Raw genomic sequence first — 22,431 nt, forward strand, 5'->3', positions numbered from 1 at the left:
AGGCCAGGGGTCAGCAAACTTACTGCGCCTCGGGCCGGTGTCTCCAGCACTGAACACACAGCAGGCTGGAGGGCGGGGGAGCGTGTGCCCATACACGTGCGCACGCACTATTTCCGGTGCACTTCTGGGTAGGAGGAGCACCGGAAATAGCTTGTGTGCATGTGCACGGGCCTCCTCCAACCCGGATGTGCAACGGAAATAACGTGCATGCGCAGAACGCATGCACATGAACACGCTATTTCCAGTGCTCCTCCGACCCAGAAGTGGGCAGCTGCGCAGTGCAGCGCTGGTAAGAGCAGGCAGCGGGGGTCACTGCGGGCCAGATAAACAAGTCCCTCGGGCTTTATCCGGCCCACAGGCCTTAGTTTGGGGACCTTTGCTTTAGGCTGAACACAGAAGGCCAAAGAGCAAATCACAGACTGGTGGTTTCTCAGCTTGTGTTGCTCACAAATTACGATCTAAAGTGAGAGGTGGGTGGGGAACTTCTCTGGTTCTCCAGATGCTGCTGGAGCCCCAACATCCACCAGGCTCCCCACCTCTGCTATAAAGTCTTTGAATAGTGTTTGTAGAAACACAGTGGCTACTTAAACCGTGGGGACTTGGCCTGGCTCTCAGCACTGGTGGGTGGTCATGCAAGTGGCAGTTCCAGGAGTGCTGGTTGGCAATGAAGAGGGCGAGTGAGTGGCCCAGGAGAAGGCCTGCGACAATGGTCTCATCTGGCTTCATGAAATGGCTAATATAATAATAGTTCATTTTGCATTTTTAAAGATAACTCTTATGGTTACACTGAACACTACCTTCAGCATACAAGCAGAAAAGTGGTTCTAAACATTTAAAAAACGAACCCGTAAGTAATTATATCAAGAAAAGGAGCAGTGGGTTGGAATGAAAAGCTGGGAGGAGGAGAGAGAAGGGGCAGTCATTCTGACTAATTCATGTTTAATCTATGCTGCCTTTTTAAGAGCTGGCATAGGTGTGTTTCTTTGGCTGTGCTTGCTGCAGCCAGCCCTGAGGCCGCTGGGTTAAAAAAAAAAAAACAGCAACAAATGTGTTGTTCTTAAGATTTGCTGGAAATAAATCACCAGGTTTGCTGACATTTCGGGCCCCAGGTGAAGTGCTGTCCGCTTCCTGCAGTTTTGCGTTTGGGATAGATGGCTGTCTTCCTGCCCCAGCCATAACTCCTGCTCTAAAAGCGCCTATTGATCTTCCCTGGGTCCCAAACATTAAGTGCAAAGTTCACATTTCACTTTCATTTGCACCTCTCTTTCTCTCTAACCCTTTTGTACAATTTGGTCTTTTCTTTTCTCTCCCCCTGCCCTTGATATTTAATCTCCAGCCAGCTCGTACCTCCTTGTGTAACTTCTCAATAGTCTTGTCCAGTTGCCACCTCTCATTCTCTAATTCACTCTTCATCCTCTTTAACTGATCCTTCTGGTTAGCTTCATCTTTCAGCCGGTCAGTTAACTGTTGCAGCTCCTGGTTCAGCCGGCTGACGTCCTTCTGCAGCCATGAAAAAAAGCCACCGCGTGAGATGCTCTCTTGCAATTCTTTTGATCCCATGCACTTAACATTCTTCCAAGAAATGAGAACAAATGGGGGGGGGGGAATCCCTGCTGTAACAAGAAACTTAAAAAAAAAAAAATCAGAGAAGGTGCCCTCTGATTTAAGTTCCCTGGCGCAGGGACCTGGGCTTTTAATGTTGCTCCATGGGCACAATCAGTATTTTAAAGGTTACATTGTAAGTAAATACCGCCAAGCACAAATCACACCCAGAAGCACACCTAGCATGTGACTGTGCTGAGCACCAGGGAAGTGCAAATTCAGTGTGCAAAACGGACAATGGTGGATCAAGGGCATTTATGTAAATGTGGGTTCATGTGCTACACACCCCCACCCCAAAAAAACCTCACCCTGCTCAATGTGTACAGTTCATATTCTGAATCTGATTGTTTAGGTTTCCCCCCACCCCAGTGTTCACACCAAGCATGGGGCAAATGAGACTCCTCAGCAGCACAAGTAAAGCTAGGAGGGGTCACTCTTATGTCTTTAAAGGTAAAGAGACCCCTGAATGTTAGGTCCAGTTGTGGACAACTCTGGGGTTGTGGCGCTCATCTCACTTTACTGGCCGAGGGAGCCAGCGTTTGTCTGCAGACAGTTTTTCTGGGTCATGTGGCCAGCATGACTAAGCCGCTTTTGGCAAACCAGAGCAGCACATGGAAACGTCGTTTACCTTCCCACCAAATTGGTACCTATTTATCTACTTGCACTTTGATGTGCTTTTGAACTGCTAGGTGGGCAGGAGCAGGGACTGAACAATGGGAGCTCACCTTGTCATGGGGATTCAAACCACCAACCTTCTGATCGGCAAGCCCAAGAGGCTCAGTGGTTTAGAACACAGCACCACCCGCATCCTTTACCTTACTATAAAAGGGAGTTCTTACAGCTGAAAAGTTTCACACCAGGATTTAAATAGGAGCAAAGAGTAGCATGATCTTTTGAATCCTGAAGAAAAAGAGCCTAGCAGGCAATGTAGCAGTTAACCAGAATACAATATGGTGTTAAAAGCTACCACTGTGTTTTTCTCTCTGTGTGTGTGTTTTTAAACTAAATCTGCCAGCCGTGCTCCATTCCAAAACACTCCTGCAGCCCCATGAATCCATCTTTCACAGGTCATTTAACTTCACCATTTGTTTACAAATCCTTGAAAAACAACCAACACCAGCTCAGATCAGACAGAGATGGAGGCTGCATGGCAAAAGCATTAAGTGCTGGAGAATAAAAAATGTGTGCTCTGCCTGTAGGCCAGACTACCAATGAGATAAAGTTGGAGTAGTGGCGGCAACACATCCAGCCCATTTCAAAGTCCCCTGAACCAGCAGGTCTCGGCAGCAGTTCTGTTGATCTGCTGCTCACCGTTCTATGAGAAGCATGCCAGCTTCGTAGGAAGAAAATGACAGCTCAGAATGCTGCAAAGCAAGTCGAAGGGATACAGACTTAGAAAGCAAAATACGATGCTGATGTTCAACAACTGTGGCAGGAAAGCAATTCTGCTGGTGACACCACCAGGGACACCAGTAAAGGCCAGAGGACACGGAAGCCCAAAGACTCTGCAGGGAGGGCAAAAGGGGACGGAGCAGGCCTGATGCAAGCCTCAGGGTCAGGTTTTCCTTTACCTGTGCATCCTCCAGCTGGGCTTCCAAAGAGGTTTTGGCCAGTGCCAGTCCCTGCCTTTCCTCTGCCAGACGTGCCAGGGCCTCTTCCAAGTGCTGCTTCTCTTTCTGCCATAAAAGACAAGGTTATCTTTGAAAAAACGGAGGAAGCATTCTCCCCATGGTGTCTCTCCCAAAGATACAACATTTCAAACTTCTGCCCATTTTGGAACTCCAAAACTTCTGCTCCTTTACAATGATTCTACATATTATCCCAGTTTGGCTCTCTTTCTTGTGGCACCAATTCTGCCTTTTTTTTTTTTACCCAGTTCCTCAAACCAAGTGAAGGCAGCCCTGTTTAGGGAAGCTTTTTATGTTTGATGCACTATTGTATTTTAATATTTTGTTGGAAGCCGCCCAGAGTGGCTGGGGAAACCCAGCCAGATGGGCGGGGTATAAATAATAAATTTATTATATTATTATTATTATTATTATTATTATTATTATTATTATTATTTGGGCTTAGGGCCTCACCACCCTCCCTGCATGCCCCATGAGGGCCAAGGGATTGCTCTCTGAACCCTGCTATTGCAGCTGCACGCAGAGCTGCCTAATGCCATTGGTCCACCTAGCTTAGTACTGTTTACACGGGCCAGCAGAGGCTCTCCGGGGTCCCAGGCCCCACCTGGAGATGTCAGCAGAGATTGAGCTGAGGGCCATCTGCATGCAGAGCTACAGCCCTTCCCCGTTTGTCTTACTCACATCCTTTGAAACCCTCCCTTGACACCCCCTCCCCGTGGGAGGGCGGGGGTTAAAGGCACCACATATTTGGAATATTTTCTATGAGAAGCTTTCCTGGAGTCAGTGGTGATGTCATCCGAGTGATGGGCAGATTTTTTTCATTTGCCCAGGCAGCCCAACATGATGACTAGGTAGTTTTACAGTTTTTATGCCCTTTCTTGGTTATGGTCCACTACTTTTGTTACTTTGCTTTCTTCATTCTATTTATTTTTGTAGGCATTTTTATTCTGCCTAATCCATGGTGTCCTTTGGGCGGTTCACAATTTAAAAATCAAATGAATTTATTATTACGGTCACAGACCAGTTCCGGCTCACTTACAATATCAGGAAAATCATAAAACACAACAGGAATACATTGAATTGCAATTGGGTATAACAGTGAGAATTTAGATATAGTGGCAGTTAAAAATATATATTAAATCTTGATCACTAAAATATAACCTAAAATTGTCATTTAAAACCTTAATCACTTTGGTAGTACAGCTTGTTCCCTAAGTTTTATGGCAGTTGCACAGAATTTGGCCACCCTTAGTGTGATCTCTAGATCCTTGTCCTCTACCAGGAGTTTTAGACATTGAAGTTCAGACCCATTTGGAGATTTTTGTACAACAGAAGTGATAAATACCGAGCGTATATCCCCGTAGAAACAAAATCAAATAAATATACAATCCACAATACTGTAAAAAACCAGAGAGTGATATTCAACTAAGTTTTACTCAGGGCAGTAATTAATGGGTCTAACTTAGTTATGTTCAGTGGGTCTACACTGAGTAAAAGGTGAATCTCACCCAGTGTGTGTGTTTGTGTGTGAAGGCAATAGCAGCACAAAGTTAATTTTAAAGTGTGTATCTTCAAGGGTGATTTTAGTTATTATGATTGTGTTGGCATGATTACTGTCAATCTTATGCAGAAGGGTGACTTCTGTACAGTATTTACAAAATAAAGCAAATAAAAAAGAAGCCATTGTGTTCAGACTTCACCTTCCTCACGCTGCCCAGCCCCTTGTTACAAGGCCCGCAAGCCATACTGGCAGGGGATGATGGGAGTTGTAGTTTGAAACATCTAGAGGCTCCAGACCGGCAAAGGTCGCCCTAAACCCTTCCACTTGTGCCTTTGCTGCAGCTGAGCATTCAAAGCCACAGGTTTCTTTTGGCTTCTAAACATGTTGGCTGTGGCTAAGCAGTGGATTAGTGGATGATGGGCAGATTTTATCATTTGCCCAAGCAGCCCAACATGATGACTAGGTAGTTTTAGTGTTTTTAGTGGGGTTTAGATAATAAAAAAATATATCTGTTATAAAACAACTAATAAAAAGGAGTAAAAAAACCCAAACATCAGGTAAGGAGGGGTGGGAAGTCAAGAAGAAACTTCGGATGTTAAAAAAATTGTATATGGTGATAAATGCCTTGAAACATTTTTGGAGACTTAATAAATAAGATATAAAAACACCACACATGCTGGCTGTGGGTTGTGCATCAATGCTCACCTCATAGCTCTTTATTATTTCCTCCCTTTTCCCTCCTTCTCCTCTCATGCTCTCCAGCTCCTGCTGGAGTTCTTTGCTTTGCTTTTCCAGCTCTGCAATGGCTCCTTCCAACTCCTGGCTCTGCTCCGCCATCTTGGCCACTTGAACTTCCGCCGTCCTCTGCATCTTTTCGGCCGCAGCCTTGGCACTGGACAGGGAGCCCATTTTCTAGGAACACAACACATGACATGGGTCAGAAGACGGCAGCTCTGAGAAGACAGGCCACATGTATTTAGTCTGGGCTGTACAGTAAGACAGTTGCTGCTCGGTGCTCACCAGACACACACGGTGTATAGCATGTGCCTCCATTGGAAAGTCACACTGGCTTGTATCTGAAGAGATGGGCAACACTGGCCTGCAGCTCTTTTGAACCTCAAAGTATGTGAAGATCCTCCACCAGCAGATCTGCATCAGCAGAAACTCAGACTAGGCAGATATGAACCAGGAGAGTCCATGCTTCCTCCTGGGATGCATCATTTGAACCATCTGCCATGGAGTAGGAGGAGACCATCACATGACATATCTTAGAGAATCAGCATCAAAGCAGGAAGGCCGTGAATAGGGAGAGGGAAGTGGCTTTGGGGCTCACACAGTCTGTCTTCTAAATACAGTGGTACCTCGGGTTAAGTACTTAATTCGTTCCGGAGGTCCATTCTTAACCTGAAACTGTTCTTAACCTGAAGCACCACTTTAGCTAATGGGGCCTCCCACTGCTGCTGCACCGCCGAAGCCCGATTTCTGTTCTCATCCTGAAACAAAGTTCTTAACCTGAAGCACTATTTCTGGGTTAGCGGAGTCTGTAACCTGAAGCGTTATGTAACCTGAAGCGTATGTAACCACTATATAAGGTTTCTCTTTTCAACTCTGGTTTGCTGCAAGTCTACTAGGAAGAATATACCAGAGGGCAACAGCTTTGGACATCACTGGATCCCATAGTGTGGAAAGGCAGGATTTAACAGGAATGGTTCATTGGACAGCACTAAAACAGCTTCCCTGACCATTCTCTCTAACCAAAAACGCACAATGGACACTGGGAATGGAGCTGGGGTTGAAGAACTGGAATTAATTGACAGGTATGATGGCTTTCCTTCCTTGGTTTTTTAGCAGAGGCTGGATGGCCACCTGTCATGGGTGCTTTAGCTGAGATTCCTGAATCGCAGGGGGCTGGACTAGATGACCCTCAGGGTCCCTGCCAACTCTACGATTTTTTTATTCTCTCAGGTTAGAATAGACTCTGGATTCTTGCCAGCACCTGCTGCAAGGGCCTGTCCCACTGGCTTGGCTAGCACCACTGGCCATTTGACTCCTCCCTTCCCAGAACTCTTCCCATTGGCAGCCTGCCACGCCATCATCTAATACCTTCTAAGAGTTGCTACACAGATTTGCCTATTTTGCTTTTCTCCTCCTCATCCCTTTTCCCCGCTGTAATGTGCCTATCAGATTGAATGTCATTTTTTAAATTGCATGATTTGTTAGAAAAGCTGTAGCTAGCAGATAGCTAGCAAGATAGACAGATCAGGTAGGTCTGCCTCTGCTGTGGCTGCACAGGTTTGTTCCAAGTTCTCACAAAGGAGAGCTGAGAGTTTTCTGCTCATTAGCAAACCCTCCAGAGAGGGGCCTGCCTTTCCTCTGGCCTCACGCTGAAAGGACCTGCTGAGCCGCAGAGCTCAGTGAATGCAACGCTGAGGTCTCTCATAACCCTCCAAGCGCTGGTCACACCCACGTTTAGGGACAACTCGAGTGCAACTTCCAGCGCCATCGACCTGGCACACAGGCTCTTGTCATGCGGGCAGCGTGGCTTTGCAGCTCCCATGTGGTAGTGGGGGAGAGAGAAACGGGAGGAAAGAAACAACTCTCAGAGGGGCTTTCACAAGGTTCTTTGGACGTGCATTCTGCCATGTGGCTCCATACAAAGATGCCGGTGGCAGTTTTCTAGCCAGACTACAGAGAAGGCAAGGGCCACTGGGAGAAGTTGGCACAGAGATTGGAAGCACCAGTCTTTCCAAACTCTGTCTTACTTTCTATGGAGCATTTTAAATTGGATTAATTGAAACAGAGCAGAGAAGGGAGGTGTGTGTGTGTGTGTGTGTGGGGAGAGAGAGAGAGAGAGAGAGAGAGTGCTCTCCATCCCCAACGTCCTTTGCACAAAACTGAACCCTTTTGGATGGGCAATGACTTTGGGCTGCTGCCTGCTCTCCCTAATGTTTATCAGCTCCTCGATGCCAATTCCTCTGCCCCTTTCGGCTCCCCAGAGCATTTCCAGCACAGCTCACCAGTAAAGAGCCATGCTATGAGAACCTATTCCAAGGATTTCTGCTCCCCCCCCCCATGTTATTTAGAATCACGAGGCTGGAGGGAAGGGGGGGAAGGGGGTGTACGAGTAAAAGCTGTTCAAGGCTACCCAAAGCTGTGTGACCGGCACTTAGTCACCAACCGCCACAGGTCTCCAACGACCTTGGCAGCTATGCAAAGGTTACACTTTCGCTCAAATGAGCTGCCCTTTAACCAGTTCTCCCATGCATTGCGGTACAAAATGTTTTTAAGAGGGATTTGTCCCACTGCCACCATCCTGTCATCCTCAGACCAAACACTGCTAAAGGAATCCCATTATGCACATGAAAGTGAAAGCTGAGGGAGATTATGTTGTTCATAGCTCAAGACTGAATGGCCGGGATGTGGGGATGTAATATTTCAAATTAATACTTTGCAACTGTGCATTAACCAACTCCTCGCTGGTCACTCTCTATACCTGCTGCTTATTACAGGGTTTAAAACAAGAAATCCATAGAGATGATCTAGTCTTCACTTCAAACAATATCTCTACCCAAGCTTTCCATTTAAAAAAGAAGCTAACTGTACAAACAAAAAAAGAATATGAGGGAAATATGGGATAAGGAGGAAAATACAGCACAGCAGAGTCCTGTGCTAAAAACCAGGGGAGGTACGGTAATAGCTGAATACAGAATCATTGTTAAAAGGGCACCTCCCTCAAACAGTCGTTCTTCCTGTAGCCTCAATGGAGGAGGATAGGCCTCATTCTGAGGACGTCCCACAGTTCTGGCACAAAGACATGTCTCGTGTGCCCACAAACAGGACCTCAGGTGGTGGGAGAGAGAGAAGGAAGGGCCTCTGGTGTCCATTGAAGAGTCCAGGTAGAAAATTTGTGGGTGGAGACAGTTCCAGGATAGGAACCAATGAAGATGTTACAGAACTGGAGGAATATCTTGCTGCCACTAATACTCTGGCAGCTGCCATTTCAGTCTTACGTTTCACATTCGACAGAGAAGACACCTCCTGCTCTATATATCAAAGGACTGCAGGATTTTATAATGCTATCTCTTCCCATATGCACCACCTATTTCAGTACATGGACTCTCCTTGAAAGATCTGGTCAGTGTATATGGAAACCGCCTCCTAAGGATCCCAACAGCCTCAATCTGGTCTGTGCACCTGCCTCATCTCCCACGGCTGGAAGAAATGTGGGATGAACGAGGTAACCGCTAGGTGGATTTGTAGCTGGTTGATTGAGTACTCATTGATGGTTCCTCGTCATCCTGGGGGAAGAGTGATACAGGGTTCTGTCCTGGGCCTGTTGTAGTTCAATGTCTTTATAAAAATGGGCCGACATAAAGGAGTTCCTAAGAAGGATAGAGTTTGCGGCTGCAACTCTGTGTCAATCAAAGACATAACTCATGTACTCCTTGGATGCCCATTTTATAACAATCTTAGAAACAATTACATCCATCCATTGTTAAGATCGCAGAAGGGAGGTACATCTCTTGCAGACTTGATTTTTGTTGTCTGATGAAGAGAGGTATATATCCTTTAGAACAATTTTTTTGCCAAGGCTTTACAAATTCATGTAATAAAACTTAAATGAGGAATAGGAAATCATTTATCTTCTAAAGGTCGGGGAGCAGAAATGTAAGCCACTATAAGCAGCAGTATTCTTCTTATTATTTTTATGTGTATAATGTAAACACAATAAACTGAACTGAACGTCTTTATGACTTGGATGAAGGAATTGAGGGGATGCTCATCAAATCTGCAGATGACACCAAACTGGGAGGGTGCCCCGGGATGCGAGTGAAAGTCACACACCGGCAGTGGGAGGCACCATTAGCGAAAGTGCGCCTCATGTTACGAGCTGTTTCGGGTTGAGAATGGACCTCCAGAATGAATTAAGTTTGTAACTGGAGATACCACTGTAGAAGTAACTCCAGAAGTAACTCTATTAAATATCTTCCAGGACAACAATGCAGACATACACAACAAGGAACTCGTAAGTCACTTAATCTCAGCAGCTAGAAGCATCATAAGTAGACCCTGGAAAGACCTATCAGGAGCAAACATAGACCACTGGGACCAAAATGTATGGGAAACTGCCCTACTGGAGAACTTGGCCAACATACTTAACCTAGCACGGGGACAAGCAAAGGAAGACACCTTCATCCCAGTGTGGTTCCTCTTCATCACATACACAGCACAACAAGACAATGACCTACCCCCCGCAACAACATACAAACCAATATGGCTAACCTGGTGGTTGTTTGAACCACCCCCACATATAAACAAGCTACACTGCAACCAACTGAACGCAACCAACCAAACTGTAGACCCTCCAACACCTCGCAACGCCAATGAAGATAAATATAGGCAAAGGTAAAGGGGCCCCTGACCATTAGGTCCAGTCGTGACCAACTCTGAGGTTGCGGCGCTCATCTCGCTTTATTGGCCGAAGGAGCCGGCGTACAGCTTCCGGGGTCATGTGGTCAGCATGACTGAGCCGCTTCTGGTGAACCAGAGCAGTGCACAGCAATGCCATTTACCTTCCTGCTGGAGCGGTACCTATTTATCTACTTGCAGTTTGATGTGCTTTCGAACTGCTAGGTTGGCAGGAGCAGGGACCGAGCAATGGGAGCTCACCCGTTGTGGGGATTCGAACCGCCGACCTTCTGATCAGCAAGTCCTAGGCTCTGTGGTTTAACCCACAGCACCACCTGCATCCCTAAAGATAAATATATAAATATTGGACCTACCCGTCTCTTCCCCCAACCATAAGATGTCTATGACATTAGTGTCTCGTACTGAACATTAACGAACCGTGAAAAAGACTCTATGAATCAAAAGTGGAGGTGCTATATGTACTTTCCCTTGTGTATTTGTCAATTTAGTAAAACAAAAACATCTTTAATAAAAACTAATGGAAAAAAAGAAATAGCATGATTTTTTTGAAACAAAAGCAGATGACACTTTAAAGGAGATTTAATGGTTTGTTTATTTATTTAATGGTCCTGAAAGCCTCAAAAGTGCTGCTATTAATCCCAAATCTAGGCTAAGAAAAGATTCAGCTGCTGGAGTGAAGCGGGGGGGGGGGGGCATCTCTGATTTGTGGTGTGGCCAGATCCTGGGGGTGTCACTTGAACGGTGTTCCGTACCTGAGAAACAGATAGCTTCTGGATCTGCCCAAAGGCACTGTTATTTCCTAACAACTTGGGTTACGTATAACAAGAATTGCACATGGGGAAGCACTGTGTAAGGAACACCCTATCCTCTCCCTACGCCCCCCCCCCCCCACCCTGCACAAACACTACTCAAACACACACAGATACACAGCCTTGGGATACAGCAGCAGCCAGGTTGACAACACCGAGTTGTTCCAGATGCCCCAAAACCAACAGCAGAGTGTTTAAAGGCTACACAAAGTTTGGAGTTAGATGCCTGTGCTGGACTAACCTTGTTTTACTGTAATCCCACCCCACCCCCACCACGCTCTGCCCTCCTTCATTTGTGATTCACAGCGGCTCTCCCAAGGGTTAAAACGTGATTACTTGATTTAACACAAAGCACAGAATACAAGCCACAGAACCGGCTGTGCAAGATTCCTGCAGGCAAAGGCCAGAATCACCTGCTCACTTATCCAGATAGGTTGAGAATATCTCAAGAACCTAGGAGGAAAAACTCACTTAAAAAGGAGCCTTCAGTGGCCGGCTGGCCTGGCCTTGAACCTGAGCTCTTCGCTTCTGAGACTAATTCCTTGCCACACTCTGTGTGTGCCAAGAAGGCATGGGAGAGGGGCACATGGCCTGGCTGGTTTGCCACAACAAGAGCAGCGCACTGCGCTGGTTTGAAGGGTGGGTTTCTTTTAACACAGACAACGGCAAGTGGCCATTTTGTTAGGCTTGGTTGCAAAGGGCTAAATGCAGCAAGTATTTCTTAGGAAGGCACCAGGGACGACACAACCTCCCACCTCAGGAGTTGATGCCAATCTGTACAGAAGTCAGCCAGCAATACACTGAGAAGGAGAAGATGGGGAGGTGGGAAACCCCCAGGCCAAATGTTGGCTCAGCCACAAACTTGTCAGGCTGCCTGTGGCAAATTGCTGCCCTTTCAATCCCAGTGCCATTGGTGCCACACTAGAGGGCAGAGGCTTTGGGCCCCACGCGGCAGGAAGGCTCCGAGCACCACAGGGCTGGCTTGCCACATTGAGACGCCAGCCAAGCACAACACATTGTCCTCTAAAGAGAGAACCCCTCATAAGACCAGAGCCTTAAATTACTGCACTACACCCCTGCTCAGCCCCCACCCACTCCATCTGCAAAACGGAGATAAAAATGACCAAGTTGATGTGTCTGCTGAAGCTGGTGCCCTCCAGATTTATTGGACTACAATTCCCATCATCCACGATCACTGGCTATGTTGGCTAGGGTCAATGGGAGTTGTAGTCCAACAACATCTAGAGGGCACCAGCTTGGCAGGTCAACTTGAAATTTTCTCCTACATGTGCTTCTACTTTGGTGATCTGGGGGTTAAGAAAGAGAAGAGCCTCGTTAGTGGTGGCCCCCCGTTAAACTCCCTTTTTGCAAATGTATACCCAGCACTTTTGCTGGCCCTAGGGAAAGTGCCTGGCCTATTCATCCTTTAATTACTCAATTCAGCTGTTATTTTTAAGTAACAATGTTGTCTTGCTTCCATTTTTATATTTTGCTACTGTTTCAATCCTTCTGCTAGAAATATTTTAACAAAATACATAAACATAAAATGTAAATGAGAAGCACATAAGGCAGAACTAGGCATTTCTGACCACCTGGGCCTATAGCCAAAACCAGCTTCCCAGCATCTCTCCCCACCCCCACCCCATTCCAGGTCCACTATATAAAAGGTACCATAGATGGTGCAACTGCAGAAGAAGCCCACAAGACTCCCTAGTGGAGGGCAATATTTGCAGGGGCACCAATTCTGCAGTACAGCCTAAGAGGCACATGCTGCTCAAATGGGCTAGCACAGCAACCAGAAAGCTATCTACTTTGGAGACCAAAATGGATCCAAGTCTCTCCAATACAAATTCTTCCTCTCCTGCTTCCAAAATGCCGCTTTCCAATGTGTCAGAAGCACAACTCTAGCTGCTACTGCACCCTCCCCCTCAAGTGCACAAATCAATCTGGGCAGATCTGCAACATGGCTCAAAAATTGACTCCCTTGGGAAGTTATGGACTCTCCTTCCTTGGAGGTTTGTAAGCATAGGCTGGATGGTCGTCTGTCATGGAAGTATAGTTCCGGTCCCTTCCAAGTCTGTAATTCTAGGATTCTGTTGCTAAAGTACAGCTAAGTCCTTGCAGCTCAGGAGGCCCATTTAACTACACAGCTAAGTGTGACTCACAACATTCCCTTCATGTCAGAAGGAAGTCAAGTTCAAAGCAGATTTTCAGTTTCTGGTCATCTTGGATGGGCCCAAGAGTTGCCCTGCAATTCCACTGATGAATTTACAGAAAAGACTTAGTGCTGAATGTGGAATAAGCTGGTTATCTTAACTGGATATAAGAATATCACCGTCTGGACAGTTTTTTAAAAAAACAAGCATATTGTGGGTTGGGAAAACAACCCCTGCCCCACAGGTCAAGCCAGCAGTCTGGCCGTACAACAGCAGTTTCGAGAGTTTGCTTCGCTTAAACACAGTGGGGCGAAAAACTGCATCAACAAATGAAGGTGGAAAATAAGGCTGAATTTTGTTTGGTTTGCTTTAACTCTCAAAACAGTTCTTATAGTAAATAACATTTCCTCCTTTGGGTCAAAGGATAACTGGATACAATGCTGAAGGAGACCCAGTGACTTATCTTCCAAAACCTCAGTTGTGACCCACCTAAGTTATAGGTCAACTCCCTTCCAGGGATACAGTGATGCAGTAGCCCCAAGATAATGGATCTGAATTCTGACTCTCAGTACTAAAATCCTAGAAGGAATTGGGTGCGTACATCGCCTGAGAGATTATTGTATACTTAGCCTAATTATCAAAAGGCATGCTAATAACAGACAGTGGGGGCTGGATTAACCCATTTTACCTTGGTAGTTTATCACTCAGAATTAGGGTTTAGTTGAAAGGAAGATCACTGGACTTCCTTCTGAAGGCTTCTAATCTAACATCCAAACTTAAATTTGAACTCTAAATTGAAGGCTTCTCCATTTGGGATGCCATTAAAAGCTGAAAACTGGGAGACAGGCAAGTCTGACTCATTAGACATTTCCACCAGTGGCAGGAGGCTTCTGTAGCACAGAATAGCTTTAGGGAGACTTCAACAGATAAAATCTCCAAGTAATCACGATCTGTGTTAATTCCAGAAGAGGCAACATAGGCATAAAAATACCTTGGGTTAGCTCAGTTCCTGTCACTCATTTCAAAGTCCCCACCCCATTTTCTGACTTAGCAACAAAACTTGGCCTGACACAAAACTTTTGGAGATAACATGTGTGCTGGAATTACAGCTTTTCTGGATTTCAGAAATTTCCCCACCCAAATGGGGGGAATGTGTGCAACGTCAAACGCTACTTTCGCCTCAACTCCATGCCACCATCTTCACACTTTGCCTACAAATATGAAAAAAATGAATACCTCTAGTGTGGGCTTGCTGTGGGAACGAACCATCCCAGTGGCAGCCTGCTCATCACTTGAGGGGCTACAACATCATGTGATGGCTTGTCTGTGTTATGGACCATTACCACAGACCAAGTGTCACAGGCAGACTGTTCACATCGCCCTCTTGGCCATTGAGCCTTTGGTGCAATCCGTTCACATCTTGGCTGGAAGACCTGCTCCCTGCCTTGCAGGCCTTTTCCACCTGCCATGGGAGGCTGACGCCTTGACTGACTCCAGCTACCAAAGCTGAGGTGGCTGAACAGACTCTTGGGTTGGGGAATTGTTTGGGGGGGGGGTTGTTGCTGTTAGGGGGGAGTATGTTGCTGTTATTAGTGCCCTAATTGTTTAAAATGCTTTAGTTGTTTCTAACTGCTTTTTAACTTGTGTGTTTTTTTTAATTTGGGGGTGTTGTTGTTTTAAATCAAGGGACATAAGACGTCCCTGGGAAGAGAGGAGCTGGGGAGAGCAAGGGCGACTGGAAACTGGTATATTTAGCAGTATATCCAGCCTCTGGATATGGAGGGTCCAATGGAGCCTCCAACTAGCTTTCTCTTTGTCCATGAATTTGCCTAATCTCCTTTAGTCATTGCTAGATGCTGCAGCTACTGAGTGATGGCTTGCTCTGTGTGAACCAAGGTGCAGTTTGCGTCAAAAGAGGACTCCAGAGCCTTGTTCCTGGGTTAATAACAGAGTATGTCACTCCTATCTTTGATTACCATGTACAGTTCACGCTAAACAAGCCACTTCATTCACAGCATAAACACAGCCTAACGTGGCTACAAGCAGCCAGAGCAGGAAAAGGATTAACCTATCAACAAGTGGTTATTTCAGGGCTGTGTTATCCTCTTAGCCGTACATTGCTTCTGCCACACTCTGTTTGCTCGGCTCTCCAGCACAGCCAAGGTCATACCAATCGAGTAGAAGATTAACTCGCGTTCCCAGCAATGGCCTGGGTCTCGCTAGACAGGTGGATTGTTTTCCCTCAGGGCCTCAACCTGTGGACTTGTTAGGCTTTAAACAGGGAAACCCCGAAGCGCCCGCCCTACTGAAATAGCTTTCCCTGTTTCAGATGTGACAGCATCTGACAGAAGTATTCTGCTTGCTTCTAGATAGCCTTAGGAAAAGATTGAGACTAGACTGCAGCAGAACTGGGCCAAGCTTCGAGAACCAAGACAGTGCGGCATGTATTACACCAGGGGCAGCATGAAAACGTTTTGGTGCCCAAGACAGACCAACTCACTTCTTAAATCAACTACTGTACAACAGAGAGCACTGGGAAATTCTCCTGCACAAGCCCCACTGAAATAAATGTGCAAGAGTACAGCCAAGCTCTTTTTCCATCCCCATGTCAGTGGGGTTTGTGCTAGAGAACTTCCCGATGGGCCAGGCCCAATCTCTCTCTGCACCCCTTCACAGCACAAAAAATTCAGCAGAAGAGAAATCACATCACATGGCCTCTGGCCAGGAAGTGCCACATTGTGCTATGCGCTGCTGCTTCATGGGGCCTTTATGGCTGTAATTAGTGCTGCAGCCAAGTAGATAAGAAAATGATTTTTAAAAACCCAAACACAGAAAGGCAAACAGACGATTCAGTTCAAATAAATGGAAATAACAGAACAGCAGAAGATTTTGACACCTCTGCCAAGCAGTAAGCTGGTTATATAAAGTTCAGTTAGGCCAAAAGAATTAACATGGGAGGGTTTTAACAAAGTGTCTCAAATGAAACCTCCAGATATAAATAATGTCAGCTTGACAAACAATAAGAACCACATGATTACCCTTCTGTGCAGAAGTGTTATGTACTGAGTTGAATAGGATCCAAAATGCAGCAGCCTGATTGGTCCTAGAACAATAGGATCCAAAATGCAGCAGTCTGATTGGTCCTAGAACAATAGGATTCAGAATGCAGCAGTCTGATTGGTCCTAGAACAATGCAGCAGTATGATTGGTCTGCAGGAGCCACCCAATCCAGTTCCAGATGGAAGTGAATCCACAACTTGATTGGCCTACAGGAGAATTCCAGAATTAGCCAATTACGTGCAGCCCATTGTGTAAATAATGTATATAAAGCAGATACTGTGGGGGAACATTCATTCCTCCTCACCACTATGAGCTGAATAAAGAGCATGAAATCCACTCTCAACTCCGGGTATATTTCAAGAATGATGGTTTTTTTAACCACATGGTGTGTGTGTTTTTAACTGCTAATATAAACATATATTTGCCAGATCTTTCAGCCAATTATTGACAATCAAGCAGAACATCCCATTGGGATGTGCAGTCATCTGTATTCAGGGGCTCCTCTGCAGCAGCAACTTGACTACAGAATTCTCTCGCGCTAGAGGTGTGATCAGCACTGATCAGGCCTTCAGGTACCAAGTTAAAATGTCCTTCTTCAAGCAGACTTGCTCTTGGTGGAACTGATCTGTCTGGAAGGTTTTGGAATCCAGGCAGATTATGCCTGCTGCTGTATTTTGTCTCATTATTTTAAACTGCTCTTTTACTCTTCCATTCATAGTTTAAATGTTACTCATTTTGTGAACTGACCTGGAATTTGTTTGAATGAAGGATGGTTTAGAAATGCAACAAATAAACAACAAAACATCTAAAAGGAACTCCTTTTACTTCCAATATCCACCCACCCACAAGGCAGATTGAAGTAGGCTTGAGTAGGAGAACTGCTCAGTTCTGATAAGTCACCATCTCCACCACGCAACCAGAAAAATCAAGTGAAATCGTTGTGCAAAAAGCAGGGACAGTCAACAATACCAGCTGTCCCCAACCTGGTGCTCTCCAGCTGTTTCCAAATTCCCACCAGCTTCAGCCAGTGCAACTGTATAATGCTGGGGCTGATGAAAGTTGCAGTTCACAACAGCTAAAGGGCACGAGGCTGGGGACATGTGAGCTATGTAATGCACAAATAATACACCAGAGAGGTAGAATGCCGGGAATGGACACAGTGAAGGGCCAGCCCTCTGCCCCCTCACCAATATATGCATGGCAGAGCAGGGGGGTGGCTGTGGAAGCCACAGGAAAAGGGTCAAATTGGCAGCAGAACCAGCTCTTGCTACTGAAGATTGCTGGTGAAATTCACCCAAAACATCGGTGGCCTATGCCTAAGCCACAGGCAGGAAGCAAATGAGGGCTGCCTGTGTTAACATATCTTATTGTTATTACTGCAATATGATATTCACAATGGAAAATGTGGTCTGGTCAGATTAAAAACTGAATGAATCTAGCACACTCAAGATTAAAGGGACTGACCGGGGAGGGAAAGGATGACGGCATCAGAGCCTTTGAGTTTCCACAAAGTGTTTAAAGGGATAATCTGTGCCTCGCAGGCTTTGTCTAATGGCTTGCCAAGACCATTAAATAGATTTTTACATGTGCTTCACAAGGATGCTCTGTGGAGGCCAAAGAAGTTCTGCTGCAGGATGCAGGTTGGCTTTTACATTCCGAACATGCAGCAAGTAAACAGAGCAAAGTATCTGAAATGGGAGACAAATGGTTATTCCATTTTTGTCCAGTTGGGCAGGAAGCAACAAGCGAGTGGCTTATGTGTGCCATTCAGTGTGGCAAAGTAGGGGGGACAGGCAACTGTGGCTGGGGTACAATCCACCAGGATGTATGAAGCTGCTTCATTCCCAGGGCTGGGAATACATTTTGACACCTTTGGTTCCCCCTTTACAAACAGAGAAGTCCCTGGGATGGGCACTTAAATCTTATATCAACGTGGGCAACAGCACAGTACCCTCCACTGCACCAGCAGAGGGCAGCAGGCAAGCAGGGGGTTGCACAGTTATGTCCTCTCTGCCCTCCTCAGCAACAGCTACAGGAACCAAAATAAACCCTGGGCCAACACAAATCTTCCACCAAAGGAGAAGGGAAGAACATGGGAACAGCCTTCCACCACGCCACTTAATTTCTCCAGCTAGCTGAGTCCAGTCTCCCAAGTGGCAGCGCTTTCCAGGTTCCCCGGGATTGAACCTCATGCATGCAACTCGGGGGCTCTGCCTCTGGGCTCTGATCCTCCCCCCACCACCAGGAGGGCTTATGGGACCCTAAAAAGGACCTAAGTCAGGACAGGAGAGCATCCCATAATTGCCAGGAGATTGTCTTGCTCCATTTCAAAGGCCTTCTTCACTCCTCCCCACCAGTCTGCATCCGCCTCCTGAGTCTGAACCCCAATTTACTACCCCCTGCTCCCCCAGTTCCTATTAAGGGAAGTGGAGGTACAGGGAAGAGCCTTAGGCTTCTGAGCACTAAAGCAGGGAGCTGTTTGAGACAATGGGCAGCAGCCTCTGTTCTGACTGCAACTCCTCTATAAGACTCCTCTTGCTCAACCAGACAAAAGTCTCTCTAGGGCCATGTTCTGGTGCCCCTGCCCTCCACCCTGTGGTCAGTATCCAGTTGCAGAGATAAGACTTCCTCTGCAAATGGAGGCTCCATTTAGCTCACAGCTGTTGGAAGACCTGCCCTGCTCCCCATTCTGTCCCTTTGCTTTCAGGGAGCCATTTAAATGAGTCCCGTCCCAGACACATCCTGAAGCCCAAGTGTCTATTACATGCTGTCTGAAGGAGGATTTCTGTACTTTGGGCCTCGCTCAAATGTCATGGCTGGGTCTGAGGTGAGCCAGGAATTAGGAACCAGGGGGCAAGCCAGGTACCAGGACCAAAGGAACACAAGAAGAGTCCAGAAAGCCTTTGTTGCCCCCACATAGTCCTTCCTGTCCAGCAGGGTTCAATGCCCAGCCTGGAAGGAAGGGTGTCAGCCCAGGAACCGAGAACAGCAAAGGCAGGTGCTGCAACACATGACTCAGGGACATGGCCCAGATGACTCCAAGGGTGTCAGCAGGACAGGAGTGACCAGGCCCAGGTAGCAGGTAGAGGCTCATTTCAAACAGGGACAGGGGAGTAACCGGGTGATGGGGAACCCCAGGATGAAAGCTACCCCAGCACAGCAACCTGGCTCCTGGGCTGGGTGAGTCCCCTGCTAGCTGCTGGCTAGTCCCTGCTCCAGCAAACCAGTTGTTCACCTCCAGGGTCTCCCAATGAACAACAGCCTTGGTTGAATGTTAAGTCTGGCTCTGCACCACACTGACCTCTGTAACTTCTTCCAAACTCCCTCTCAGGGTCTGGAGTTCCTGGCTGTGTTGCTCTTTGAGCCGGTCTATCTCCTGGTCGTGGCCGGACACTTCTTCCTTCAGGGCCCCCTTCAGGGCTGTCAGTTCACGCTCTCGCTTCCTCAGGATGTCTTCCTGCTGTTCTTTGACCCTCAGGATGGCCTGAAGATCCTGCTTCAGCTGCATTAGCTCCTGCACCAATAAAAAAAGAAGAGACTTGTAGCCAGCACTGCTCAAAAAGAGAGGTCAAAACCACTGAGAGCTGTAGGGTCATTTCCAAGGCCCTCAGAAACCAAGTCCTAGCTTGAAGAGTTACCTGAAACTGTTGGTGCTCAGGCCGCAGAGTCCTCTTCAGCCACAGAAGAGGATATAAGTGTAGAACATCAGCAGGGCTGGCCCACCCATGAGGCAAGGTGAGGTGAATGCCTCAGGCGGCAGGATCCACAGGTCCAGCCTTCAAGAAATGCACCATCTGCCACCACAGTGCAGTGATGGTGCACTTATTAGAGGCCAATCTGCCTCCTCCTCAGCAGTAAACACCCCCCCCCCAATCCCACCTCTACAGCAACCTCTCAGCAAATAGGAGGTGCTGCTGGTCTCCTCCCATCCCCAGAGACGAAATGGCAGGGGCTGTCCTCTGTGGACTCTGCACCCACCCAGCCTGATTCAGAGCGGGCCTCTTTCCTCCCCACGGTGGCCTTTGAGTCCCACTTCAACCATTGGGCTAGGGCGATTTGATTCCCCCACCTGTTCTCGACGTAGATTTTCAGGTGGTGAAATGGGACAGGCCACCACCCCGAGCCTCAGCCTCTATCACTGGCAGGAAGCAAGAACTCTCTGGGTGGACCAGGCTTGGTACAGAGCCCAGGAGCCCAGATGCACTTTTGGCTTTGGCTCTGGCTCAAATCCGTCTCCTTACCCAACTCCAGCTCAGGGCACGATGAGGTGAAGCATAGTCTTCTGAAGATTTTGTAACCTTAGCACAGGCTCAAAAGGCCTTGAATATGACTGTAGCAGCAGACAGAGGCTGCAGCAAGGAGAGTGCTTAACCATTCTTGCAACCCAAATCACCCCAGCTGTTTCTCTCCTTGTAGTGAGGGACAAGAATTCCCCTCTTCACCTGTCCTATGGGATGAAAAGCAGTGTCTCACTGCTTGGTCAGTGATCAGAAAGAAGTTGATATCTTCCAACATCCCTTCTTGTTTGGCCCTTAAACCGAACCCTTTGCTCTGGTGCCACCAATTCACCTCAGGGACCTTGGATAGAACACTTCCCTCAGGCCTGGACTACCATAGTGGCTATTTCCAAGACAGCAGAAGGCCTGCTGGTTTCTGCCCCTTCTTCCAAAAAGAACCACAGCCCCTCCCCACTCCCTCGCGACTCACCCCAAGGAGCATCTCCCTCTCGCCATCCTCAGCGTGCTTCGCGTTGTCCAGCTCGTCGTGCATCTCAGACAGTTGGTCCTGCAAGTCCCGGATCTCCGTCTGCTGTTGCTCCTGCTCCATTTTCACTTGGAAAAGCCTCCATAAGGGAAACGGAATCATGTTTTCTACTGATATTTCCTCATGTATATATTTCATGAATATATTCTTGATTTCTGAGGAAGGCCAAAGGGGTCCCCTCCTTTCAGGTAATGGCAAATGGAAAGTTGGGGCCTTCGTGGTGCTGGCGACCTCCCAACCTCTTGCCTTGGCAACTTCCTACCCAAGAAGACGCTCTCAGCCAACTCTCTCCAGAGTCACAGGACAAGTCACAGGTTTATTTGGGAGAGCTTCTGGTGAGGACAGAGGGAAACCGAGGCCGCTGGTGTAGTTGGGGGGGGGGCAGCTCCTACATAAACATAGCAATGGAGGAATGCCTGAGCCACAGTTTTGGCAGTAAGAGAAAAACATCTGGTGAAACCAAACTGTGTTTCTGGGATGTTTTCCTCTGGCCACTCCCTTTTTTCATCATTTCTGGAAAAGAAACTGCAGTCAGTGCTCAGCTTCTCCCTTTGCCTTTATCCCTGACCATTGGCCATGCTAGTTGGGGTTCCTGGCAACATCTCCCCCCTCCCGGGTTCCCCACTGCTGACGCAGACAGAAGCAAAGCAGAGGCAGGCAGGGAGAGTAGCAAGAGAGCCGCAAAGAAGCAAAGTCTTTGCAGTGGATTTTGAGGGAAATGGATTGAAACCTGAAAGGGGCATGAACATTGTGCCCCTAAGCCAAGATCCCTATCAGGCTCTTGATGGAAGTCTGCAAAGGAGGGAGGGAGGTTAAGATGGGATCTGTGGGCTGAGGGGGTGATTCCCAAGAGGGCGGACAATCACGCCCTGCTATTCACACCAGCAGGCAGGCAGGCAAGTCCCCCTGCACAAAACTCACTCTTCAAGGTGCTGCCTGAGGTCTTTCTCGCTCTCCTCCAGCTGCCTCCGGAAGGTGTCTTTATCTTCTAGGGTCTTTTCCAGCTGCTGCTGGAGCACTCTCAACTCTGCCTTCACTGCATCTCTTTCATCTGTAATGTTCTGTTGGTTCTGCAAACAGGGGAGATCAGAAACAAAGGATGCCGGAAAGAGGCCCTTTTCGGAAAGAATGCTGCATTTTTAAGAAAAGGGGCAGGCAATACATTGAGTTACCATAGTAAGAGGTGCCCCCCTTTTTAAATAGTAACTTTGCAGAAATTCACTGTACCCAGCAGCTGGGCTCAGCACCAGCAGCAGCTCGTTTCAGGGCTCGGGCCACATCCACAGCCAGCCCCCACCAGCTTAGGCAGCTTCTGTATTCTGAGAGGCCTTTGGTCCAACTAGGCCAGCATTGGCTCTCAGGCAGACAGGATGCTACCTGGCCCAGGATGGAGAAATATTACCATTATTTTTTTTCAATGAATCTGGCTAAGTAGCAACAGGGAGTCAGTAGTGGGGATGGTGAGGCAAAAGACCCTGGGC

General features: G+C 47.3%; 1 protein-coding gene across 10 annotated transcripts in view; it reads right to left on the bottom strand.

Annotated features, from left to right (window-relative positions):
• The window catches only part of CGNL1 (cingulin like 1), an 89,232-nt gene that overhangs the window by 19,493 nt on the left and 47,308 nt on the right, over window positions 1-22,431 (bottom strand). For all 10 annotated transcript variants that reach the window (XM_083412979.1, XM_083412983.1, XM_083412982.1 and 7 more), the window contains 6 exons: window positions 21,872-22,020; window positions 20,894-21,029; window positions 19,488-19,700; window positions 5,437-5,643; window positions 3,174-3,278; window positions 1,348-1,500 (listed from right to left, as the gene is read on the bottom strand). In XM_083412979.1, coding sequence (XP_083269105.1) covers window positions 1,348-1,500; window positions 3,174-3,278; window positions 5,437-5,643; window positions 19,488-19,700; window positions 20,894-21,029; window positions 21,872-22,020 — 963 coding nt within the window. The remainder of the gene's footprint in view (window positions 1-1,347; window positions 1,501-3,173; window positions 3,279-5,436; window positions 5,644-19,487; window positions 19,701-20,893; window positions 21,030-21,871; window positions 22,021-22,431) is intronic.

This window comes from Podarcis tiliguerta (genome assembly GCF_965153285.1).
Source record: "Podarcis tiliguerta genome assembly, chromosome: 14".
In the NCBI taxonomy this organism is placed as follows: Eukaryota; Metazoa; Chordata; class Lepidosauria; order Squamata; family Lacertidae; genus Podarcis; species Podarcis tiliguerta.